At 62.8% G+C, this 25,430-nt stretch overlaps 2 protein-coding genes across 3 annotated transcripts; both read right to left on the bottom strand.

Annotated features, from left to right (window-relative positions):
* Position 1: 1 nt before the first annotated feature.
* Positions 2–10,579, bottom strand: ECEL1 (endothelin converting enzyme like 1). Of its 2 annotated transcripts, none has more exons than XM_032119461.1 (18): positions 10,331–10,579; positions 7,983–8,868; positions 6,066–6,134; positions 5,799–5,909; positions 5,146–5,238; positions 4,793–4,932; positions 4,168–4,390; positions 3,929–4,027; positions 3,757–3,831; positions 3,208–3,311; positions 2,936–2,994; positions 2,731–2,782; positions 2,535–2,602; positions 2,301–2,425; positions 1,970–2,035; positions 1,669–1,764; positions 1,062–1,138; positions 2–814 (listed from the first exon to the last, which is right to left on the bottom strand). In XM_032119461.1, the coding sequence occupies exons 2-18, from the start codon at positions 8,724–8,726 to the stop codon at positions 715–717; spliced, it is 2,301 nt and encodes a 766-aa protein (XP_031975352.1). In that variant the 5' UTR covers positions 8,727–8,868; positions 10,331–10,579; the 3' UTR covers positions 2–714. The 2 variants fall into 2 exon arrangements, with proteins under 2 accessions (XP_031975352.1, XP_031975353.1); XM_032119462.1 differs by having other exon boundaries at positions 715–814; positions 4,793–4,917.
* Positions 10,580–14,809: 4,230 nt separating this feature from the next.
* Positions 14,810–25,082, bottom strand: SLC12A9 (solute carrier family 12 member 9). The gene is made up of 13 exons (XM_032119848.1): positions 24,842–25,082; positions 22,619–22,753; positions 22,309–22,446; positions 21,782–22,081; positions 21,457–21,564; positions 21,233–21,344; positions 20,997–21,154; positions 20,656–20,738; positions 20,198–20,322; positions 18,662–18,854; positions 18,323–18,497; positions 17,419–17,565; positions 14,810–16,984 (listed from the first exon to the last, which is right to left on the bottom strand). The coding sequence occupies exons 1-13, from the start codon at positions 25,020–25,022 to the stop codon at positions 16,149–16,151; spliced, it is 2,691 nt and encodes an 896-aa protein (XP_031975739.1). The 5' UTR covers positions 25,023–25,082; the 3' UTR covers positions 14,810–16,148.
* Between the last annotated feature and the right edge of the window lie 348 nt (positions 25,083–25,430).

Raw genomic sequence — 25,430 nt, forward strand, 5'->3', positions numbered from 1 at the left:
GTGGAACAGGAGTGTTCGTGTTCATGGAAGGGGGGTGCCTGTGCCATGTGGGCAGGGCTGGGGGTGCTGCTCACTGCTCCCATCCCCTGGCCATGGCCCCTGGCAACCGCCTGGCATATCCAGTGCTTTATTGACCAGAAACAGCAGCGAAAAATACAGCAGTGTCCATGTGCCCGAGCTCACCGGCGGGCTGGCACGGCCCGGCCCCGGCTCTGCCGCTGTGCCCCACCCCGGCAGGGCTGGTGCATGGACAGGATGGGGCTGGCGTGGGGAATGCCGGGGCGGGCACCGGGCAGGGGAGGCTTCTGGCACGGGGCAGCCCCATGGTGACTCGAGTCCTCCCCCTGCTTTGACTGACGCTAGGATGGATGTGGTAGGGCTGGGTGAAGGGTTTGGGGTGAGTGGACAGAAAAAGGGGTACAGGGGTGCCTGGGTGTGCCCTCGTTCCTCCATGGGGAGTGAGGAGCCCCCAGTGTGCAGGGCAGTGGGTAGGAGGGGGATGGGCAGGAGGCAGCTGCCCAACCCAAGTGTCTCTCTGCTGCCTCCACCCGTACGGCAGGTGCCTGCCTTTGGGGTGGCCCCCTGTCACACCCGAGGGTGCCCCCTTTACCTGGAGAATAGGAAGGGGAGATGGGAAGTTGGGGGGTGGGCACAGGGTGTCACTCAGGTGGGGGTGGAGATGGAGGGTCCCAGCCTGCTGGAGGGGGATCAGCCTCACCACACTGAACACTTGTGCACCGGGTTCATGGGCGAGTTCTTGGGGCAGTGGAAAACCCGTCCAAACTCCTCAAACTGTGAGACACTGCCCAGGACCCTGCCAGGAGGGGCGGGGCATGTCAGAGCTGGGCACCCCCTGACTCCCCACTGCTGCCTTGCACCCCGCTCAGGGCACATGCTCACCGCGGCACCACCCTGTCCCCTGCCCCAGGGATATCACCCAAAAGCTGCTGGCACCAGCACTCAGAAGAGTGCTCATCCCACTTTGCACAGCACTGACACCTGTGGGGAAGGCTGGCACCCACCATGCTCCCAGCCCGCCCCATTTTGGGAGCACCCAGTACCTGTAGTGCTCCGGGGCGTGCTTGTCTGTCAGCACCTGCAGGTAGATGGACTGGGATCGCCGCTTGATGCACCAGTTCTGCAGGGGAGAAAGGTTCCATGGGCAAGCCACATGGGGCACCCTGGGTCCTGGCAACCACCAGGGCATGATGGCCCTTCGGCTGCTAGGGCTTAAGGGCAGTGATGCCCTGGTTGTATTTGTTATTGTAGGGTCTCCCAGGAGCCTGTGTACATGGTATAAGTGGGTTGGGAGAGCATGGAGTCATGTTTGTTATTGTAGGGTCTCCGGGGTTGTAATGTGCCGGGCTGCAGGGTTTCCTAGGAGTTTGGGATCATGTGTATTTGTTACTGTGGAGCCTCTGGAGGTCATGGGGACACACATATTTATTACTGCAGGGTCCACAGGAGCAATGGGACAGTGTGGGGTGCTCGTTCAGGGCTGAGCTCTGTACCCTGAGCCCAGGACCTGCTGATGCAGCTGAGCCTGGCTCCTGGCCATGGGCCCTGGGTCCCCCGGGGCTCTCTCCCCACCACTTTGGGCCTCTGGCTCCACACAAGGTGACCCTCCTGCCCCAATACCAGCTACATGGGAGGAGGACAGGGGCTCACCTGGGCAAAGGCAATGAAGAAGAGCTGATCGTGTGTATATTTCATGTGGTGCAGGGGGTGCTCAGGGCCGTGCTCCCGCACCCACTTCTGGTAGGCCTGGAGAAAAAGGGGTGCCCTCAGCATGGCCTGGGCACTCCCCCAAAACCACCCTGAACCCACCCCCAAGCCCCCAGCAATCAGGATCATGCCCATCCCTTGCTGCAGGGAGCAAGGAGGGGCTGGGGGCTCTCCTGCCCACTCAATGGGGATGGCATAAGCAGCTGCCCCATGGCTGTGATACCGAGAGTGGGGGGACACTTACGTAGTAGGCGAGCTTGAGTCCCCCCATGTCAGCGATGTTCTCCCCCAGGGTGTGTTTGCCATTCACCTGCCGAGAGAGGAGAAATGACAGCGTGAACAGAGGTGTCCCCCCCACCCAGGCCTCTCCCCATCCCCACCCTGGCACCGAGGGTGCACCCAGTGCCCTGAGGAATTTCCAAACTAAGGTGTGAAGAATTGTTGGGTGTCAGGGCTGGGCAGGGCAGAGTCAGTTCTCCTGCGGGCAGCCAGCCCTAGCGATGGAGCAGCAGGGACCCCACCGTGGGACAGTTGTGCCCTGCTGGGCATTGCCCAGCAGGTGAGAGGGGTCTCACCCTCTGGTTGTAGACGGTGAAGTTGTCGTAGAGGTTGACGATGCACTGCGCCTTCTTTAGGAACTTGCTGTACGACCGCTCTGTCCACCAGTGCACCAGGTTCCCGTGCCGGTCGTACTGTCCCCCTGCCACGGCAACCGCCACCTCCGATGGTTCCAAGGGACCCAGGCATCCTGCCTAGTTGTCCCACCCCACCCACCTCACATCCTGGCAGGATATGGAGGGGACACCCACCCCAGTCATCGTAGCCGTGGGTCAGCTCGTGCCCGATGATGGTGCCAATCCCACCATAGTTCAGCGACCTGTTAGGTGGGGAGCAGAGGTGAGAGGGGGGAGAGCACGGTGCTGGCAGGGATGGGGATGACCCCAGGGTATGGCACTTTATCCCCTGCCCTGGCAACCCCCAGCCATCCCCCAGCCCCACACTCACTGCGGGAACTCAGGGTCGTAGAGGGTGGGCTGCAGGATGCCAGCAGGGAACACTGGGGACACAGGAGAACATTGGAGTTGGGGGTCACCCTGCCCTGTCCCCACCCACAGCATCACCCAGCACCTAGTGGACCCTGGGCCATGTCCCCATCTCAGATCCTCCCCACTCCCACCCCGGGGGCAGATCGGGGGCAAGCAGTGCTCACCCATCTGGTTCTTGTTGGGCAGGTAGTAGGCGTTCAGTGCCTGGGGAGGCAGCAGCCACCTGCACAGAGAGACAGCAGTGCTGGGCTTCAGAACACCAAGGGACGTGGAAGTGCCATCCCTTTTCACAGCCGGGGAACAGGGGGGCACTCCTGGCAACCCTGTGCCCTTCTGCCCCTACACCCTGTGGGGTGCATCCGGGCATGGGGACAGGGGGCACTGGTGGCACCATGCTGGGCCCCTCCATGTTCCCCCAGGGTAAGGGGATACCCACGCAGACTTGTCCACCTCCTGCCGGATCTTCTTCACCGAGAGCCTGATGCTGAAGGCGATGCTGTTGAGGATGTTCTTGAAGTAGGTCTTCTCATCCACCTCAAACTGGGGGCGGGGGGGAAAACAACATCAGGGGAGATGCCAGCCCCAGGAGTGTGGAGGGCAGGCCTGTGGTGTCCTCCCACCCCTGTGAGCCTTGCTGACTGTGGATGTGTCACAAGTGTGTTCTCATATCCCATGCTGTGTGCCCACAGGCGCAGCTGCTTCTCTGTCAGCTCCATGGGGTCCCTGGGCCATGCCAGCACCCCTAACTCTTGCAGAGGATGGGGCTGAGCTCTGGGGGCTGCGATGTGGGGAAGCAGACACCATCCCAGACCCCAGGGACTGTATGGCACTTCCTGTGTGGGGCACCCTGCCAGTGGTGAGCACAGTGAGCACCAGGAGGGGGCTGGTTTTGGGGTGGCATCTCCAGAGACCCTGATGCAGATGTGGGACATGTCTTCCCCCACCATGTGCCCATGCCCTCACATGCTCCTGGGCTATCCCTTGCCTCATATTCCTTGTCGATGGCCTCTGGCTTCAGGAGGAAATCAGGGTACCCAATCATCACCATCATATACCGGAGCTGTGGGCAAAATGAGTGGTGGGTTCAGGCCCCCACCCCGTGTGCCCCCGGGCTGGTGATGGGGCCAAGCACAGGAGTGCATGCTAGGGGTCACTACCTTGGCCCTGGCTGCTCTCCGTGTCTCCTCATCCATCCAGTCCAGCTCATCCAGGCGCTGGTCAAGGATGTATTTGATGTCCTCCACCAGCTGCTGCACCTATGGCGAGTCACCATGGTGCTGGCACAGCATCCCCACCATCCATCACCGGCCAGACAGCCCTTGGTGGGGGCAGTAGGCACTTTGGCAAGATGATGGGAGATCGTGCTGGCTTCATGCCCATAGGCAGCGTCACCTACCTTGGCTTTGCTGGCAGAGGAGAAGTGCTCCTCAACGAAGAGAGCTCCCAGGGCCATGCCGAAGTGCTTGTTGGCCTGGCTCAGGCAGATCTTACCCGGCTCGAGCTGCTTCTCGTTGCCCTCCATCTCCTTGGAGAGCTCGTGGATGGCATCACGGAAGGGGGTGGAGAGGTGCTCGCTCAGCACCACCACGATGCGCCACAACATGTAGTTGTGAAGGATCCTGTGACAGGGACAGGATCAGACCCCAGCATGTCCCCAGGCACAGGGGAGGGTGGGAGCATGCGCCAGGATAGGGACACTCCTCCTTGAGGACACCTCTGCTCGGGGACACAGGGGGGCCATGGCCGGGGAGGGCACAGGGACAGTCTGGCACCATGTCTCTCCCTGATGTGTGATGTGTCTGGTGACCTCTAGCATGGGTGGCTCACCAGGTGTCCAGACGCGACCAGGATGCTGTGGGGCTCACAGCAGTGAGGTCCCACAAGATTTCCCAGATTTTCTGTGCCCAGCCCAGCCTTCCCAAGAGGAGGGTGATGATGGGAGGTTCCAGCCACAGCTGTTCCGTGCCCTCTGCCAGGCTGGGGAAGGTTCCAGGGGCACAGGGGGTGCCAGCCCCCCTCACCTGCTGGGTGTCACACGGATGAGATTGGACACCTTGTGCATGTAGTCGGTGGCCAGCAGCACCACCTCCTCCTCCTCCGAGAAGTTGTCATGGAAGATGCGGTCCAGCAAGCGCTTCCACTTGAGCTGCCAGGGCAGGCACTGTCAGGGGGGCATGGGGACCCCCGCTCCATGCCACCCTAGAAGGGACCCCTCCAGGCTTTCCAGCCTCCCTCCAGAGGAGTGTGTTATCCTCGAGTAGACTTAACTGGGACAGGAGGTGGGCACTGAGGGCATGGAGCAGGGGGACAGGGACAAGTGTGGGGCAGAGGCAGATGGGGGATGGGGTGACAGGCTGGCACCAGGGGTACTCACCGTGGGAGTGATGCGCTGCAGCTCGGCCAGGGTCACTTTGTGGTACATACTGCCAACGTCCCTCCGCACGTCGTCGTACTCGGACACCGTGATCTGCACAGGGCGGGCATGGCTGTCACCATCCCACTGCCCACCTTGAGGGTGACACAGGGATAGGGCACTGGGCTGGGGCACAGCTCCGGGGCAAGAGGGCATCTCTGATGTAGGTACTGACCCACATCCTTCCCATTCCCTGCCCCAGGAACTCTCTTCTGCCAGTGGGACCCTGAGGGCTGGTCATAAGGTCCCCAAGGAATTGGGTTACCTGAGGAATGGGCACACAGTTTCCCCCAAGGTCCAGACTGAGGACTTCATATCCAAGACCTGGATATGAAGTCCACAAGGGCCCTGAGTGGGTTCACAAGGAGTAGATGCGGGGCTGGAGTGGTTGTCCTGAGGGCTGGGACTGGGGGTTCTTAGGATGTGAGACTGGGTGCTCTGCCATGAGGTCCTCAAGAGGCTGAGATCCCCAAGTTCCAGGTATGAAGGTCCCCAAGGAGGGATTGGAATGGAATTGCTTAGGAGCAGACATGGAGATCCCCAAAAATCTGTGACTGGGATGTCCAAGGGCTGGACAGGGGCACCCCAAAGTTCATGGCACGCGTCCCCCTCACATTGGCGAGGTGCTGCTCCAGCTGCAGGATCTCCTGGGCTTTCTGCTCCACATGCTCAGCCCCCAGGAGGGTGAGCAGTCGCTCCATGAACAGTCGGTATGCGGCCAAGATCTGTTCAGAGGGAAGGGATGCTCAGTGCCACCCCCCACTGTCCCGTGGCATCCCAGTCCCCGGCACTGCTGGCAGTGGGGTGCCCTCTGTCTGCCAACCATGCTGGGTGCTGGTCCCTCTCCTGGTGTCCCCAAGGCATCGCTGTGCCCTCCTCACCTTCTCGCTTTCCTCATCCTGCCCCAGGTAGAGGGTCCGTTCGGGCAGGGTCAGCCCGTCCTGGTCGATCTGGGGGGAGGAGACGGGGGCAGTGGGTGAGCAGAGGGAGGGGGGCTGTGCTGAGCCAGGCACCCCTCACCTTCCCCACATCGCAGAGTGCCCCTGGTGTCCCCGGAGCCGAAGGGCGGCAGTGGAGTGGAACAGCCCCAGGCATGGGCACGTCGGTGCCTCAGTTTCCTCCTTCCTGCCAGAGGCTGCTGGAGCTGCAATAGGCAGCATGCAACAGGCTGGGAGTGCTGGGCAGAGGGCAGGCACCTGCTTCATGGCTTGACTGGCACATAGGCTGCCTCATAGCCTGCCCTATGCTGCCAGCACTCTTTGCCCCATCCCTGCTCCCTGGTGTCCCCACTCCTGCCCCATGGCCGGCCTCACTCCTATACTGCAGCCTGCATGGGGAGCTGCATGGACACCCTCGCTCTTCACACGCAGCCCTGCTCTCCTGCAGCCACAGGCACAGCCTCTAACCCATACCCACACCTGAGCACAGCTGCACGTGTGTGTACGCTCACACACTCACACACACACACACACAGAGGTAACTCGCCCCTCTGGACACAGCTATGGACGCTCACATCCCCACACACGCACATCCATCTTACCCCGCTCCATGCACACACACACACACACAGACACACACACACAGAAACATGAACCCTCTCCTTCTCTCTCTCTGTCCCAGCTCCCCGCGTCCCACATCACCAGCCCCCCTCCACTCACACAGCCTCAGCGCTGCCCGCACACCCACGGGCACCTCCAGCTTTCCTCCCCCATCTCCCTCATCACCCCTGCCCCCTTTGCTTTCCCAGACGGTGCCCTGCAGCCCTCACACACAACCCCAGCCCCCTCACACACCTGTCCACTCACACCCATCGCACACCCACCCCCAGTCACACCCCCGACACCCCAAGCCCTGACCCCCAGCCCTGGCTGTCACACCCATCTCCCCCCCACGCCTACCGTGCCCCACCCCTCGGCTCCCGGTCCCCGCCCAGCCCGCCCACCCTTTCCCTGGGACAGACGCTCCCTCTAGTGTTGCACACGCGCGGCCCGGAGCCGGCACCGCGCCGCCCCGGCCCCGCACACCCACTCGCACTCTGACCCCACAGCCCCACCATCTCACACAGAACAGGGCGACTCGTCCCCACCGCTGTGTCCCCCCCAATGCCCTCGCCATCATCACCACCTCGTCCCCCCCACGCCACCACACCATGCACGCCTGTGCCCACGCTGTCCCTGCTATGCCCACCTCCGTGCCCATCAGCGAGCCCACCACGGCATCCCCACTGTGCTCCACCATGCCCACCACTGCACCCCAACACCCACCAAGAGGTTTGGCCAGCCACATAAAGCCCACCTGTACTCTGGTGGTACCCACAAGGTGAGGGACATGGTCTGGCAGGGGTGGGAAAGACTGAGAAAGCCATGGGCAAATGCCTGGGGGGTTGGTGGGCATCTCCCTGCCTCTGGCTGGGGCTTGCCCCCTGTGTACAGATGGCAGCCACAATGCCAAGGTGAGGGGCTTGGCTGCCAGCACTCTGGAGACCCTGGTGCCCTGCCGGGCTCTTCTCAGCGCCCAGGCAGGCGGTACTGCCTCACTTTGTACTGCCCGTGTCCCCGGCCCTGTCCTGGAGGTGCCACCCTCACCCCAGGGTAGCCTGACACAGGTGTCCCACGCTGGGAAGACAGGAGGGTCCCCAGGGACAGGAAGGGTCCCCACCCCAGCCGTCTGCTACAGCCAAGCCCACACACTGGAGGCACCCAGCGCCGCTGCAGCGAGAGCAGTGACAGCAGGCAGGTGCCAGCGGCACTGGCGGGTGGCCGGGGCAGGGGGCGGCCGCAGGGGCACGGTGCCCTCACCCGGATGACGTAGCGGGAAGTGTTCCTCTCGTCCAGGCTGACAGTGAGGGAGAAGAGCACGGCAGCACTGTAGACCCCCTGTGTCTTGTAGAGCAGCTCATTGATGTCCCTGCGGTCCGGAGGAGCATCCCAGCCACCGCACTCCCCGATGACCTCCAGCATGGGCCGGGGGCCGAGCCGATCGATCTCAGCCCGGTCCAGGCATGAGCGGAAAAACTCCTTGACCTTCCTCTCTGCCGAGGCACGGGCTCGGCGCCGCACGGGCCGGCTCAGCAGCGCCCGCAGCTTGGCCTCATTCTGCTCGGCGATGGCCCCGATGGTGCCGTACACCAGCTTGTCCTCAGGGATGCCGTGCCGCCGGAGCCAGCCGCCACAGGCGAAGGAGTAGAAGTCCTGGCAAGGGTCGATGGTAGCATCCATGTTGGCGCTTAGGAAGCGGGATGCCCGCAGGAAGGCCTTCTTCTCCTGGCACCCCTCCAGGCAGTAGCTGTCCCCTTCGGCCGCCAGGTACTTGAGGACCAACATGCACGTCAAGATGACGCAGAGCCCCGCAGCAAAGACCAGCCCTGAGAGCAGACAGACCTCCCGGCGGCTCCAGCGCGGCAGCCCCCCACGGCGCTTCTTGGCCCCCGCGCCCAGCTGGAGGGCAAAGCTGTTGGGCAGGGTCCCGCTCTGGTACTTGCTCACGTACTTCACCTCCTGAAACTCATCATAGTGTGCTGTCAGCGAGTAGGTCTTCTCCATGGCCGGGGATGGGGCTCCCCGCCAGCACCACAGGTACAGGGGGCTCAGGGCAGGTGGAGTGCAGGCTCAGACACCCCACAGTTCATGCTGGAGCTGTGCCTGCCACGGGGAGGTGGTGATGTCCGGGTGAGTCAGGAAACTCCTGGAAAAGGCAGAGGAGATGGATGAGGGGGGATTTGGGAGGAGCAAAGGCAGGGGGGTTGCTTCTTGTCGTTGAATCCTGTATATCCATCCCCATGGATGCTCCACTGCTGGCACTGGGACTGTCCGTAGTGCCAGGAGCTTGGTGGCACCTCTACCCCATGACTGTCCCATCTGCCAGTTCCTTTGCTGACAGGGCAGGGTCCTGCCTGCAGGAGGCAGGGGTTTCAGTCCCTGGCACGGCTAATGTCACACACCCCCCACACCCACACAGCGCTCCAGTCAGAGCACCCATACTGGGTGGATGTCCGGGGTTTTCCAGTGGACCCATCCTCAGACAGCAGCATGAGAACCCTTCCCAACCAGGGGAAGCACAGGGCTGCCAGTCCCTCTGGGTGGGGTGCGGATGGGGTGAGCAGCTTGGGGAAGAGGGGCTTTGGGGAGATTTGTGAGGGGAGGCGTTGGGTTGGGGTGCTGTGGGCTGGGTCAGGTTGCATGGCCCCATGTTGGAGTGTGTGGTGCTGCGCCGTGGCGGGTGGCGTTGCATTGTGCTGTGTGGGGTGGTGGTGCGCCGTGTTGCATTGCATTGTGTCAAATTGTGGCACAGTGCGTGATGTGTGAGCAAAGTTAATTCCAGTCTGGGGGGAGCCCTGGACCCCGTGGACACCTCACAGCATCCCCCCACAATCACCATCACCATCCCTCCAACCCCTCTCCACTGGCTGGTGCCCGACGGGCAGGGATGTCTGTCAGGGGTGACATGTGGGGAGGAGGGGGTCTGCCCATGGGGAAAGGAGGGTGGGGACAAAGATGGAGTGGAGGGGGGGGACTTCAAAAGGAGACCCCGCTTCTTGCTTGGTGCAGAAAGGTATCCGGATTTGCAGGTGGAGGAGGACGGGCTGGGGACAAAGAGCTGCTCGGGAGGTGGCCAGTATCCCCACAGCGGGGCTTCCCTAGCCCCCGCGCCCCCGTTCCTTCCGCAACTTGGGCAAAGTTGTGCCCCGGCGCAACAGCCCGACCGTGCCCGTGCCAGGGAGCTGCTGCCGTCGGAAAGTTAGCGGGGACGGCAGCAGGCACGGCAGGGCGGGGGGGGGGTCAGGGGGCTGCCCAGGAAGCTCGGGGGATGCTGCTCAGTACGCTGCCCAAGACGCTCAGGGGATGCTCGGGGGTGCCCCGGGGTTGCTGCCCAGGATTCACGGGGGATGCTGCCCGCGATGCTCGGAGGATGCTGCCCAGGACGTTCGGGAAGGTGCTTGCCGGGATGGTAGGGAAATGCTCGGGAGATGCTAGGGAGATGCTCGCCGGGATGATGCCTGTGGTGCTCGGGGGCATGCTCGAGGGTTGCTCGAGGGGTGTTCGGGAAGTGCTCCCTGGGATGATGCCCGGGATATTCGGGGGATGCTCGCGGAGTGCTCGCCGGCAGGCACGGGGGCTGCTCCCCGGGCTGCTCGCGGGGTGCTCACCGAGGTACTCGGGGAATGCTGAGGGGATGTTCTTCCTTCTGCTGCCCGGGAAGTCCGCGGATGCTCGGGGATCGCTCGTCGTTTGCTCACCGAGATACTTGGGGGATGCTCCCGGGGTGCTGGGGGGACGCTGCCCGGGATGCTCGGGGGGCCCTTGGGGTGCTCACCGGCTCTCTCAGGGGGTGTCAGGAGGCTGCCGCGGGCTGGCCGGCCCCGCGCCACCCGTCCGGCTGCGCGCCCCGCGCTCCGCTCCGCGCCCCGCGCCGCGGCTGGCGGAGCGGCGGGGCCGGAGGGAGGCGGCGGGGCGGGGAGGGGGTGGTGTCTCCAGCCCGGCTCTCCCGCAGGCCAGGCTCCATTAACGAGATTATTATGCAAATGGAGCAGCCCTGTGCCACCCGCCAGCCTTACCTCATCCCCGCCGGCGGGGAGGTAGGGCAGGGGGGTCCCTGGGCCCCGCCACCCGGCGGGGCTGGCACAGGGCTGGCAGTGCCAGTCCGCCTGGCATTCCCCGTCCGGGCACCCTGCCGAAACCCCCGGCAGACGGCACCCCGGAGGGGCACGGGTGGGCACGGCCGACGGCCTGTGCCAGGAGCATCCAGGCGGCGCGGCATCCCCCTCCCTGCCCGGGCACCCCGGGGAGCCCGGCCCGGCCCGGTCCCGTTCTGCCAGGGTGGGTGCAAGGGGGCAGGGCTGTGGGTGGGCAGGAGACAGAGCCTGGAAGGCGCCGGGTGAGAGGGTGGGCACGGGGGTAGCACGGGGTGGCACGGGGTGGCATGGGGAGGGAGCCGTGCATTCAAACACACAGGCGAAGGTCCGGGAATATTAAACTGCATTGCAGATAAATCCCCAACATAAATATCGTGAGCTTCTCTGCCACGGGGGGGCCCAGCAAGGAGATTTATAGCCCAGCAATTCCCACGGTGGCCCCCTGCAGTGGCTGTGTGCTCTGGCCCCCCGCGACCGTCCTGCCTGTCGTGCTCAGGGGTGCCCTGCTACCCTCACCCTCCCGTGCCACCATGTCCCTGGGCGCTCAGAGAGGGCTCTGGGTCTCCTGGGTGCTGGGGAGGGACAGCACATACTGGATGCTGTGCTGTGGCATGGGGCCCTGCTTGTCATGGCACAGCTGGCTCAGTGCTGTGGGACCTACTGTCTTGTCCTGTGGGCGCTGTGGACTGGCCCCAGGCACAGCCCTCGATGCCTGGGGCTGCTGAGACTGCGCTTTCCTGTGCTGGGGTGCTGGGCATGGCCCGGGCATGGTGCCTTCTGCAGCAGCAGGACACAGCATCACCTGCACAGGCAGTGGCACACATGTACATCACATGTACACCCACACACACTGACATGCACCACTGCAGACACACATGCTGCACCTCCACACGTGTTCTCACACTCAAGCATTCACTGCCATCCACACGTACCCTGGCACACTAAACACAAGCTCAGGTGTTGCAGCACAGCTTTCATGGGGCACATATCGAGGCAGAGGGAGTCATGAATCCCACCAGAGAGATACCCCAGGCTTGGGCATCCCAACCAGCCAGGTGTCGCCAACCCCAGGGGGATGCAAGGGCACCCAGTCAGGCTTCTTCATGGGCGAGCACAGGGAATCCAACCCTGCTGCTCACGAAGGGGCTGGCTGGGGGATGGGGGCATGGGAGTGGGTGCCACGCACCAGCCTCCCCATGCCTGCACTTACCCAGCCCCAAGACACACTTGGCACCTTGGTTGGAGCATGATGGATGCACATGGGGGGCGGGGGAGGGCCTGGCGTTATTAACAGCCCTGGATATTGCTCCAACAGGGCTGTAAAAATTAAAGGCGTGTGGATATAAAGTAATGGATAAATCTGAGCCGGCCGCAGAGCGCTGCAGCGTCCCGCAGGTGTTTGCATCTCAAAGAGCCAGGGTACAGCAGGTCTGTGATGGGCACCTGTGTGTAAACATGGGGCATCAGGTGGTGCCTGCACCCACTTCCAAGTGCTGACTTTCCCCAAAAAAGTCCGCTGAGTGCCCTGAGAGGATGCACAGGCAGTGCCAACCTGTGGAACTGGTACTGTGAGGCAAGCAGCTGCTGCTGGAGCTGGGATGGAAGAAAAGAGTTCACCCCTTTGTAGACTGGGCTGGGGGACAGGGCGCCTGCTTCTAGATGCCCAAGCGCTGCCCAGCCCAGGCACACCCAACAGCAGGATCCGTGCCATGGGATCACCACGATCCCGAGCAGGCCCCGGGCAGCACCCAGCTCGCCAGCCCCACTCTGCCCTGCCCACCCCGCGGGCCACCCCGCCGGCATCCTCATTTTCCCCAAGATTAGCCGCGGCGCGGGAGCCTCCGCGCATCGCCAGCAGGTGACAAATAAGATTTTTCCACTCTCCCGAGCACCCGGCATGGGTCTGTCATTGAAAATGCAAAGCAGCGCGGTGCCAACCTCCGCCACCCGCCCTCACCTCTGTCAGCCCCTCGGTGCTGAGCACCCAGCCAGATGAACCGCCCCCCCACCTTCCCTGCTAGACCCCCGCTCCACCCGCTCCTCTCCCTCGGCAGTGCCGGGGTGCTGGGCATGGTGCCTTCACACCCAGTAAATAGGGCAGGTTCCCGGGGGGTTTCTTAGAGGGGTGCTAGCTTGGGAGTGTCAGCCTGGGTGGGCAACACGGCCTCATGGTGTCCTTTGGGTGCACCCACATGCCTGGTGGAGGTTGGCACCAGTGAGGGATCGTCCCCTATAGGAAGCACTTGGCCCAAGACTTGCCTGTTTGGGGTGGGCATCACCCCACAAGTCCCACCCCAAGGAGCCCCATCCTCAGCGCCCAAGGGGCGAGTACAAGAGTGCTCCACCCCATAGCTGGGCACATCCACCCACATTACCCACAACCCTCACCCATGGACTCACTTCTCCCGAACCCCTCAGTCCCCCCTCCAAAACCCCTCGGTTTCCCCCAGCTCCAAACCTGGCATCCCATTACTGCCGCGCCCCCAGCCCAGAGCAAGGCACTCCCCAAGCAGCCCCCAGCCCCACTCCCCCCAGCCCCACTCTCCCCTGCTGCCGCCACGTCTCCCCTCCGCTATTGTCAGAGGGTTGCCTCTGCCTCTGTCTGCGAAATTAATTCGGAGGTGGAGAGGGAGAATTATGTAAAGTGTGGTTATTCTGGAGCGGCGGGGGAAGCGCGGCTGATGGCAAAGTGCCTTTTTGTGTGTTTAATATGCATTTTTTTCCAGCGGTGCATTTTCAGGCGGGTAATTTGCTGTCTTTTCAGACCCCGATCAGTATCATTTCTCTGGCAATGACAGCTTTTATTTGCACTGAAATGAATGCTGCAAAATTTCCAAGAAATAGCCAAGGCCCTGTTGGCTGCCCACGCCCGCAGGGCCAGGGCATGGGCACCCACCCCCGCAGCCCCCTGCCCACGGCCCCGCTTGGCAGCGGTGCTCTGGGGTTCTGGGCAGATGCGTGTGCCAGTTTGCACACTCCGAGTTCATAAGGCTGTGTGGTCCCCTGGCTCCCCCTTCCTGGAGCCCCATGTGCACATCAGCGTGTCACATCTGGGGTGGGTGTGTACACCCACACCAACGTGTGTGCATGTACAGGCACCCCTTGTGAACGTGCACAGCCCCCAGCACAGCACCCCCTCCCATGTGCACATGCACTCTCTCCTAGTTTATGCATATCCCTGCCTGTACACACACACGTCCCTCCCTCCTTGTGTGCTGGGGCGGGGGGGGAGGGGGCCAGTTCGTATCCCCCTGAGACCTTGGCATAGCACTGCTGACCCAGAGCACTCAGCCAGCAGGAGGGTTTGGGGGTCCCCCACTCACCCTGCTCTACCCCAGCACAGCCCAGCCCTTGGGGAAGCCAAGGCACAGAGGGGGCAGGCACAGATGTGCGCTCTCTGCACAGCCCATCCCCTCTGGGCACCGACAGCAATGGGTGGGAGGCTGGAAGAGGCGCAGGGGCGTGAGTGTGTCTGTTTGTCTGTACCTCTGGATGTTGGGAAAGAGGAAAAATGCTGTTTGTGTAGGTGTGCGCTGCGTGGGCGTTGCGTGCCAGAGCTGGTTTGCCGGAGCCACGGTGCCGGCATGCGGTGCTGCCTTTGCAGCGGCCGTGATGCTGCAGGTACACAGCTGGCTGTGCATGTGCGTACCCGGGTCAGCCCCCTGCCCGTGCCCCCCAGTGTGTGTGACGGTGTGGCTGCAGCGGTGCCATGGGCACACGTGTCCGTGTCTGTGTGTGGCCATCTCTGACTGGGACAGCAACCCTGGATGTGCCCAGGCACATGTGGCCCAGGTGTGACAGGAATGGTGTCACAGGGTGCCCATGCATGTGCAATGCTGCACCCCCCTACAATGCTGTGGAGGGCTGCATGGTCCCAAGCCTGGGGTCCCATACACCCCCAGCCCCAGGTCTCCAGCTGCAGAGGTGCTGGTGCCTGGCAAGGCCAAGGTTAACTCTGCTGGAGCCCATGGGCACAGTGAGGGGAAGCTTTAATTTAATGAAGTGTGAGGCTTTTTATGGGCTTTTAATTACGTGGTGATAATTAACATTATAGGCCTCCGGGTCCCGCTGGTGCCCGGCTGCCCTGTGCCAGCTTCCAACTGTTTGTAAATAAATCCGGTGGGATGCATGCTGTCCACCCCAGGGCACCCAGCTCCTGCAGCAGGGAGCAAAGCCAGCCCCAGCTCCCTCCTCCCCCCCAAGGGCACAATCCACTGCAAAATGTGGATCTCCACCCTTTCTTCCCTCCAGCTGCACCCAACCACCTGGGTTTTTCCAGCCCTCTGCCTGAACAGAGCTGGCAGCCAGAAGTGCCAGGCGTGGTGAGAGCAGGCACAGACAGCAGTGCCACACTTGTCACTCCTGTTGGAGGCCAGCCTGGTCAGGAGCAGCCCCCCGTGCCAGGGCTAATAGGAAGCAATCCATCAGGCAGTGCTGGGCACACTGCCCACCCACCAGGATTTATCGTCCAGTACCCATGCAATTTCCTGCCCTCCTCTAATCAATAAGGGAGGGCAGGGGGCAAGGCCAGCTGCCCCCTGCAGGTTATGATGGGTGTGGGGAAATAACAATGCCCCAAGAAACAGGTCAGGAGAAGCAGGTGTGTGGGTAAGGACCCCACCGTAAATCATTTCCCCATTTCCTGCCAGGACCAGGGGATCAGCACCCATGGGGGTGGAGGAACTACAGATTAAAGTATCCCCCCCCATCCAACAGCACTGGGGGTGCTAAGCAAGATTCAGGGTGCCATACCCTGCAGCCAGTAGGGCTGGCACCCAGCTGCTTCCCCCACCCACGCTCACACACAGGGAGCCCAGGCCTCCAGGCTCCCCTCCCCCACCCCTTCCCATTTAATTTTTCCTAATGAAAGGCAGGAGGATGGCGGGGAGCCGGGGCACCAAGGTCGAGGCTGCCTTTAATCAATCCCCGCTGCTGGCTGGGTGCCCAGAGGAGCTGGTGGAGGAGAGGATGGGGGCTGCGGCAGGGGAGGAAGTACAGAGGGGTGCAACTAAGGGGCTCCCAGCAGACAACTGGGGCATCCAGTGCTTGGCCCCCACCACGACCCTGCTATGCCCCTCCCCAAAGAAAAGGCACTGTGAATGCACTGTGCTGCCCCTCTGGCACCAGAGCTGTGCCCAGATCCTGCCAGGGCAGCTTTAATCCTCCGCAGGAGCCATCCCCAAAAATCAAACCCCCTCCCTGCAGCCACCTCCCACTGTGGGGTATCCTCTTTGTCCACCAGGGTGGGGATACTGGAGCCATCCTCAGGCTCAGGCTGCTAAAGGCACTGGGCAAAGGCATGTGCAGGGACCCAGGGGGAGCCAGGGGTGACCTAGAGCTGGGTGCTGGTGACGGCACTCACCCCGTGCACCAGCACGGTGGGGCCCAGCCCACGGGTGAGCAGCTCCAGCTGGTGCAGGTAGAGCGGGTAGAGGCTGGTGTCGGCCGGTGGCCGTGGCAGGTACAGGAAGCGCACAGCTGGCGCAGGGCTCTGCTCCAGGACCAGTTTGTTGGCGGCACACACGTACTCATCTGACACTTGGGTAGTGTTGGTCGGGAAGTTCACAACCCCTTCCTCCTCTTCCTCCTCCTCAGCTGGCCCTCCTGGGGGTCCCCGGCAGGTTTGCCAGTGCAGGCGGGTTATGGAATCCCAGGGCACCAGCTGGATCTGGGCCTGGATGCGCAAGTCCTTGAGGAGCTGGCGGAGCTTCTCCTCCTGGGCATGGGGCATGGTGCCCGCCTCCACACAGAGGAAGAGGCGCAGGCGGGCCCGGCGCCAGGCCCGCGCCATGTTGAGGACACAGGCCATCTGCAGCAGGAACAGGCTGCAGGTGTCAGCGTAGCGGGCGCTGTCAGGCCGCAGCAGGTTGACGGGCCAGACGTGGATGGTGGGCGGGGGGCTGGCGGCCCGCCGCAGCTCCCAGGCCTTGTCCAGGCTCTCCAGCTGCCGGGCCAGCAGGACATTGCGGAGCATCTTCAGGGCATCAGCCACGATGCCCACATACTCCCGCGCTGACAGCAGCTTGGGGGTGGTGGGCGTCCGCAGTGGGGGGAAGCCCAGGGGGACCTCTTCGCGGGCGCTGGTGAAGGCGGGGTGCTGGGCTAGACCATCCTGCGGTGCCTCATCATCGTAGAAGCCCAGCACCAGGGTGTTGGGACGCATCCCGCCTGCCAGAGAGACCATGCCAGCCCAGCTGAGCAGAGGCAGAGGGCTCCACCAGCCCTCCTGACACTGCAGGTGCCAACAAGCCACAGCTTGACTTCGGGAGCCTTCAGGATCACAATCAGATATATCCAAGACCTGACCCAATTTTGGCACTGCCCACACAATACCTCTCCAACTTGGCTTTGGGACTGCCCACACCAGGTGTTTCCAAACCCCTTGGCATCTCTCATCCAGGTGTCTTCAAGCCCCTCAACACTGCCAAAAGAGATGCTTCCAAACCCCAACTTGCCTACCGCACCGCTCACCCCAGATGTCTCCAAGAGCAAACCTGGCTCTGGCATCGTCCATCCAAATGCCTCCAAACCCCTTGGCACTTCTCAGCCCACAGGGACAGCAGGATGGACCCTCACCCATGTCCAGACCAGGCACCACTTACCAAGGCCAGAGGTGAAGAGGAGCTGCCGGACACCGTGCCGCACTGAGGGCGCAAGGGTGAGGCTGACAAAGGCCTTGACATTCAGTTTGTCCACCAAGCTCAGCCACGAGTCCTGCTGGGGCTGAAGCGGGTCTGAGGGCAGCATGTCTGGGTGGGGAGCAACACCAGCATCAGCTGGACAGATATCCCATACTGGGGCTAACCCTGATGTCCACCTCTGCTGCAAAACCAGTGCCAACCCCTGTGCCCACCCCAGCACCCATGAGACGGAGAGGGGGATGCAGGTGCTTACAGAGAGAGATATAAAATTATACATAAATGTAGAAAAAGCCCCCAGGCAACCCCATCCCCACTCCCCAATTTCAGGCCATTAGTCACCACAGCAACGGCAGGGAAGTGGGGAACAGAGCCTGTGCATCAGCCATGACGTGTGCCAGGAAGAGCCCGCGTGTGCAAACCAACACACACCAGGGTGGAAACATGCCCGAGGCACCTGGCCACACAGCAGCAGGCAAGAGGTGAGGATGGACACGGGCACACACGTGTGCAAGGCTGTGCTGAGTGTGTGCCCACGTGTGTGCTGGGTGTGCACAGGCGCTAACCTGGGTGGCACATGCCACGTGTACATGCTGACACCGACACGTGCAGGAGCCCCGTGGGCACTTGTAGGGGTGGACACTTGTGCACACACATGCACAAGTGTGTGCACAGGAGGCATGGGACAGACACAACTCACTGATGTCCCTCATACCAGCCAAGCCCAATGTGCCACACATGTGCCCAAAATGCTGACATTCCCCAGCCATCAGCTGGGCAGCAGCGTCAACCCAAGAACTCCGGGAGCTCCCAGGCACCACAGCAAAGTGCAGAGGCCATTAGCACAGGAGACAGTGCAGATCCTCACCCAAGTCCTGCAGCTCCACGTGGCCCAGGACGTAGAGGCCGCTCTTCTTGAGGTCGTTGACAAAGTCGATGAGGCGGGCGCTGCCTCGCGGGTTCTGCACCATCAGCAGCATCTGCGGGCGCCAGAACTTGACATGGTCCTTCCGCACATCCAGCATCAGCAGGTACTTCCGCACCTGGAGGACGGAGGGAGGGAAACAGGTGAGGAATCCTTTTTGTTTCACCAAACCACCCCCTGGGGATGCCAGTCCTGAGGACATGCTGCCCAGGACAGAGCTCAGCTGCCATGGGGACACCAGCTTTCCACCCCATAAGGGGACAACAGGAGGACAGGGCTCACCTGATGAAAGATGAGGGCCTGGCTGATGTAGCCCCAGGTGCTACTGGGTGAGAGGTAGTGAAGGGCAAGGAGGAGGAGGAGCAGGAAGCCCAGGCTCGCTGAGGCTGACACGGGGCTGATGAGGAACATCATGACGCAGCAGCCTGCGATGCCCAGCAGGCACGTGTGCCAAGTGAAGTACCGGAAAGTGGGCCTGGAGCAGGGAGGAGGGGACACCTGCTATCATGTGGTGCCCATGCTGACTGTAGGGAGGGCACAGCAAAGGGAGCTGTGCCAAAGGGCCACACCAGCCACCCCCAGTGATTCTGCTGTACCAGCCCAGGGCATGTCGGGCACCCCATGCACCTGGAGAAGTTATGGAGGGGAGATGGCATCTCCCAGGGCACTGGGCAGCCTGTTTCTGCCAGCCCTGGGCAAACAGGGCAGTGATGGCCATGGGGCTGGAGTTGTCCTGGCACACCCAGGTAGTATTGGGCAGCGCCGGCAGCCATAGTGCCCGCTCATTCTGGTGCAGGGAGGCGGAGGCAGGGAGGCGAGAAGCTGTTATTTTCTCTAATTGCTGTTTTTCCTGAAAGGTAATTAAAATCCTTTTCCGCTGTGCTTGAGGGAGACCTCAGTGATGGGAGGGGGGGAGGCACTCAGATGTGGGGTGGGCGAGGGGCCTGTTGCTACCCACCCCAGCAGGCTCCCCCCTCAGGCACTGATCCTGCCCTATCTGTGCCCAGCCAAGGGAGCGGTTGGGCAGGGCGGATGGGGGCCAAGCCCCAGCCTGGCACAGGCATCAGCTCTCCCTTGGGAATGGGGCCTTTGGGGGACTCCCAGTCAGTGCCACCCAGCCCTAGCTGGGCAATCCCTCTGCCCACCTGGGGGACTCTCCCTGCTGTGGAGCCACAGCATCCTGCACTGAGGGCAGTGGGCATCACCCAGGAGGGAGATCAGGCTCCCCCTGGCCATTCCGCCGTGGCCCCTGCACCCCAGATTTGGGCAGCCCTACCAGCCCAGCCTCACACCAGAGTACCCTACACCCTGAGCCCCAGGCTGGGGCTGCCTGCCACACATACTCCCTCTTCCTGGAAGATTTTTTCTCCTCCTCCCAACCCAGAATCCCCCTTCCTCCCTCCCCCCCTTCTCTGTTAGTTTAATTAGCGCTAATGGAAAGTGGGCTCCATCACTGCTTGGCAAACTGCCCGGGGGATGCCGGCTGGGCACAGGCTATAAATTACCTCTGGAAAGCCTAAGGGGAGGGGGCGGGTGGTACCCAGTGGTGCTGGATTTATCTGTACCCACTCAGCAAAGCTGTGCCAGCACACGAGAACCGTGCCAAGCCAGTGCCATTCCAGGACCTGTTCCCTTCCCAGGGATGGGGGTGTCTCTGTCCCCCTAATGCCCAGGAGAGGCGTGTCCAGCATCTCTGCCCACCATCCCATCATAAATTTCAGGCACAGGGATGGCAGGGGAATCACAGATAGAAGAAGGGAGGGGTGGGTGCCTGCCAAGCATCTCAGCACAGCCTCTGTCCCCTGTGCCAGTGGGTACCTGAAATTGGGGGCCGAGGCCCATTCCAGTGCCAGGCAGGCCAGATTGACAGTGGCATAAACCAGGAGGAAGAAGGTGGTCACGACACTTGCAATGGTGTTGAGCTTCCCAGAAAAGAGCACAACCTGCAGAGAGCACAGAGTGAATGCATACCCTGGGATGGCACCTCAGGCATGTGCCCAAGTCATCCCTGTCCACTTGGGGTGTATCCCAGGGGTATGATGGGTAAGAGCACAGACAGGAATCCCTGCCCTTTTTTGTCATTTATCCTTAATTTATGGGATACCTCCCACCTCAGGAAGGGAAGGGCATAACTGCAGCAGGACACCCAGGGCAGGGCTCCTGGGGGAGGAATCCCCAGGGGCAGGGGGACATGCCAGGCTCCACAACACCCAGCCCAGGTGACAACTCACCTTCACCCAGCGAGGCCAGGAAAGGAGCATCGCTGACAAACTCACCTGCACCACCAGCCAGGAGATGATCACTGCCATCACTGGGTTCCCACTGGCAGATGTCTTCTTGGCCAGTGCCAGTGCCCGGCCTGCAAGGTAGAGCAGGGAGGTTGAGCTGGGACACCCCAGCAGGCACCCACAGGTTCAGCCACCAGCCAGGAGTCCCATCCCCACCCTGGGTGCTGGGGCAGGGGCAAATTCCAGGGCATGCAGGTGACTCAAATGGGCACACGCCAAACCATCACCCGTACACCAAGAAGGGAGTTCCTTGGTGTCAGGGCTGGTCCCCAGCAGGGACAACCTGCTGAGTGGGCTCCAACAAGTGCCACTGCACTCTGGGCACTCACCAAAGAGATCATCCCGGGCCAGAGCATACAGGATGCGGGATGCCCCAATGAGGTTGCTCATGGCTGCAGAGAGGGTGGCAGCGTAGATACCCACGGTTACCAGCGGTGGGAAGATACTGATATCACGCAAGAAACCATAGTCCTTCTGCAGGAGGATCCTGGAGGGGGACATAGACACACTGGCATCCATCTCAGCCCAGGCGAGCATGCCCTGGCATGGGAACAGGTGGCTGTACCTGTTGCAGGTGGCACACATGAGGAAAGCCAGCAGGTTGTAGACGAGGTAGGTGAAGAGCACAGCAGAGATGGTGCCCCGCGGGATGGAGTAGCTCGGGCGCTTCAGGTCCCCTGTGGGCAGGAGCAGGGAGCATTAGTGCCCACAGGCACAGCACACCCCTGATCTCGCCCAGCCTCAGCTCCCGTTCCCAGTGCCACCCTGCCAGGCACCTCCTGTCCATACCTGACATGTTGGAGCCTGCCATGATGCCAGTGCAGCCATTGAACATCACTGCGAAGACGGAGCTGAAGCTCATCATCTGCCCGGTGGTGTAGTCCACCCCATACCCACCTGCAGGACACATGGGCAGGGGCTGTGACAGGCTGCCCAGGGTGGCACAGCCCCACCACAAGCCCTCTCCTTGATGTCCCCACACACAAACTACAGGAGAAACCACCCCACAGCACCTGCTTTGGGCCCACAAGCTGCCCCCACCCTCCAGCAAGCCCCATGTGATGTGGCAGTCCCAGTGGGCACAGCAGGCAGGGTGGGGGAAGACTCTCCTCACCACCCAAGTTGTCTCGCAGGGTGTCAAGGGAGAAGCCGGTGAAGAAGCCGTTATCGGTCTCAGTGCCGTTGAAGTGGGGCAAGTGGATGGGCACTTTCAGGGGCCGTGTGGCGAAGAAGCTGACAAGGATGGTGCCCAGGACAGCTGCGACGATGAGGAAGATGAGGAAGGTGGCCTTGGCATAGATGGAGGCGCCCACGAGGCACACGAGGAGGCAGAGCACTAGCAGCACGGTGCCGTAGAGCAGCTCGTACCAGTAGCTCTGGGGCAGGACGTGGACGCCTGTGCCTGCTTCTTGCCCTGGACAGAGACAAGTCAGGATCAGCAAGGCTCAGAGAGGGCATCACTGGGAGCTGAGAGCTACCAGTGTTGTGTCAGGCATGATGGGCACCAACTCCCTGGCCAGAGAGCTGAGTGAGCCATGCTGGCTATGCTGGGCATGGTGCTTGGCATGTCTGGTACAGCACTAGGGCTGCTTGGGTAAGAGACACCTGCTGTTCCCTGCCACCACGCAGTGGGGTACTCACCAGGTGGGATTCCAAAGCTGTCCACCACTGCCTCCACCAGCCCCAGCACGTAAAGGGCACTGCCACACACATTGGCCAGAAAAAACATGATCCCGATGCTGCCCCCAAACTCTGGGCCCAAGGCACGGCTTATCATATCTTGCTCGAGTCAAGGGAAGATGTCAACAGCACAAACCACCATCAGATGCTCCCATCCCTCTCTCCCAGGCCAAGGGGGTCCCAGCCTCAGCATGGCACCCCAAGACCACTGGGTAGTCACCCAGCTTTGTCCCACATGCCCTGTCCCAGCAGTACCCACAGCAAAGGATACAGTAAGCTCCTCCGGCATCCAGTGCCCCGTTGGTGGCAATGGCACACACGGACAGCACCGTCATGCCAATGATGAAATATGCCACTGCGAACATAGCCAGGGCCTGGTACAACCCAGCATGACCCACCACGAACCCTGCCAAGGAAGGGGGAGGCCAGTATGCCCATGAGCTGAGTATGGGCAACCTGCAGGACAGAGTCCCTGGGTACTGCAACCACACAGACTTCACCCCACTGAGGCACGCAGCCACTCCCATCCCTGTGCCCACAGCTTCCCCCAGGACCTGCCAGCCCCTTCCCTTCCAGGATGAGGATGCTCTCACCTCCCACCCACAGCAGCACCCACCAGTGTCCCCCACACTCAGGGTATCTCCATCTTCCACCCGTGTCTGGCCCAAGCGTACCCAAAAACCAAACAGGCAAGGGGCTCTGCTGCTGGGACCCCTGTGCCCCTCTGTCACCGTTGTCCCCCAGTGTGGGGAGTCAGGAGCTGCCCACAGGGATCCCGCAGCTGCCCTGCTTGCCTACAACACAGCAAGAAGTAGAAGCAGTCCGGGTGTCCCTGCCAGCCACGGCACTGCTCCCCGGGGGGTGGGTGGGTGTTCCTGAGGACAGGGGGTTCAGAGGCCCCCCGGCCCTGCCCGGGGTGACGGGAGCAATCCCGGCTGGCGACATTGCAGGCAGGAAGGGGACGCCCGCGGCTGTCTGTGGGCGATGCCCTATCTCAGCCACAAGCCAGGCCGCGGATGTGCCCGCGGGAGAGGCAAGGGGGGGTGACCGAGGCACCGGCACCGCAAGGAGCCCTTGGGGCGACAGGCTGAGTTTGGGGGCACCCGCTGTGGTCCCGAGAGAGCCGGAGGGTACCTGAGTGCCAAATGCAAGGGTGGGCGGGGATGTTGGTGGAAATAAAGGGGTGCCCCAAAAGCACTGTGGGCATAAGTACGAGGGGCTGCTCACCCTGGAGATCTGGGGAGTACGTGTGAGGTGTGGGGGAAGCGGGGAGCTTGATGGGGAGAGCCTTGGCCCCCCACAGTGGGAAAGTTCCTCTTCCTGGCAGCTTTCCTTCCTCTCCACCTCACACTTCCCCTACAGCCCCACGGTCCCCGGGGTAACACAGCCCCGGGCTGGGGAGGGCCAGGTCAGGCAGGGAGATCCCGGTGCCCGCTGCGGGGTTGGGGGGGGGTCAGAGCCTGTATGAGGACCCCGAGCAGGGGAGTGGGAAGGGGGTGAGTGATGACAGGAGAAGGCCGTGCCCCAGCTTGGGGGGGTCTCCCAGGCAGGGGAAGGGTCTCAAGGCCCCCCCCCATGGCCCAGCGGGGCTCCCCGGGCACACAGCCAACTCCCGCCCTAGGCTTTCCGTGGGCGGAAAGTGAAAGAGGAAAAGCTTTTCCCGTTCCCGGACCAGAGCAAACATCGCCCGCCCCTGCCTGCCCCGGCCCATGCTAGGGCACCTACCCCCTTCAGCCCCAAAAGGCTGCCAGCTGCCCCAGTCCATGCCCATCCTGCCCCCTACTTCTCCCAGGGGTCACAGTAACAGACTCATAACCCAAACTGAGGGCAGACTGGGAAACAATGTGTGCCCTTTGCACACACACAGAGGGACAGCTGAGTGTCTGCTGGGGGACACCAGGGTTCTGCCCCTGGGACACTGGGTGGGATGCGGGAGAGAACTGGGGTGCTGGAGCCTGTCACTGGAGGATGCCTGGGAAGCAGCGGTGTCCCAGCACTGGGAGGGGGGGGACAGGTGGACATGAGGGCACAGAAATCCCGTTTAGAGAAGGCACTGGAAGACACAGGAGTCCTAATCCAGGGACACCAGGGTTTTGAACTAGGGTCCCTTACAGGGGTCCCTAAGGTCCTAATTGGGATCCTGTCCTGCAGGTTCCTGTCCCTGGGTCCCGAGGCCCGAGCCCCCATCCTAGTGGAGTCAGGTGGGGACACACGGCACTGGGACCCCAGGCCGGGGGCCTGAGCAGGGAAGGGCACGGGAACCCCAGACTGTGGGCACTGGGGTAAGCACTGGAGGGGAGCACTGGGACTGCAGCAGAGACGGAAGCTCAGGAGAGGGCACTGGCGACCCAGACTGGGCGGTTCGGGGCTCCAGAGGCGGGGGCCCCGGGATTAGACGGGGGCCGGGCTGGGGGTACCAGGCAGGGCTGGTGACTCTCGGGGGCCCCGGGCCGCGGCCGGGAGAGGGGGGCACCCCGGGGGCGGCGGCACTCACCGAGGCGCAGGAAGAGGACGACGCTAAACATGGAGAGCAGCGTGGGCACCACAACGCCCAGGAATGTGGGCAGCTTGCGGGGGGCGGCGGCGGCCCGGCCGCGCTCCCGGCCCCGCTCCTCCTCGGCCGAGCCGCCGCACAGGCGGTACGTGAGCAGCGCGCTCCGCTCCGAGCTCGCCATGGCCCGGCCCGGCTCGGGCCCCGCCAGCCCCGAAAAGCGCCCGGTCCTGGCCCCGAAAAGCGCCCGGCCCCGCCCGCCGACCCGGTCCCGACCCGCCGGGCCCCGCCCCGCCCATGGCCTCGCCCCCCACACGGCCCCGCCCACGACCCTCCGCCCAGGCCCCGCCCCCGGCCGCGCCCCTCTGATAAGCCCCGCCCCAGTGATAGACCCCGCCCCGTGGGCGTCAACCACCGAGGCCCCGCCCCTTTACCGGCCCCGCCCACAGCCCCCCGCCCTTGTCACGGACCCTGTCCCAAAATGCTCTCCCGTAGTGATCCGCTCCGCCGCCCCCCCAAGCCCCACCCCAACACCCCCACAGTGACTCCCCCCGCAGCCCGAGTCACTCCACACCCCCAACCCTCGCCCCTT

This window comes from Corvus moneduloides, chromosome 10 (genome assembly GCF_009650955.1).
Source record: "Corvus moneduloides isolate bCorMon1 chromosome 10, bCorMon1.pri, whole genome shotgun sequence".
Taxonomy (NCBI): domain Eukaryota; kingdom Metazoa; phylum Chordata; class Aves; order Passeriformes; family Corvidae; genus Corvus; species Corvus moneduloides.

Bases quoted from the DNA above. Each gene is read 5' to 3' on its own strand.
- SLC12A9 (XM_032119848.1), bottom strand. From the start codon at position 25,022: ATGGCGAGCTCGGAGCGGAGCGCGCTGCTCACGTACCGCCTGTGCGGC. The intron at 22,754-24,841 runs GTGAGTGCCGCC...CTTCCTTGGCAG, and splicing joins CGTCCTCTTCCTGCGCCTCG to GGTTCGTGGTGGGTCATGCT. The intron at 21,345-21,456 runs GTATGGACAGGA...TCCTGCCCACAG, and splicing joins GGCAGGCTCCAACATGTCAG to GGGACCTGAAGCGCCCGAGC.
- ECEL1 (XM_032119461.1), bottom strand. From the start codon at position 8,726: ATGGAGAAGACCTACTCGCTGACAGCACACTATGATGAGTTTCAGGAG. The intron at 5,910-6,065 runs GTGAGGAGGGCA...CCCTCTGAACAG, and splicing joins AGGATGAGGAAAGCGAGAAG to ATCTTGGCCGCATACCGACT. The intron at 2,995-3,207 runs GTGGGTATCCCC...CTCTCTGTGCAG, and splicing joins CAGGAGGTGGACAAGTCTGC to GTGGCTGCTGCCTCCCCAGG.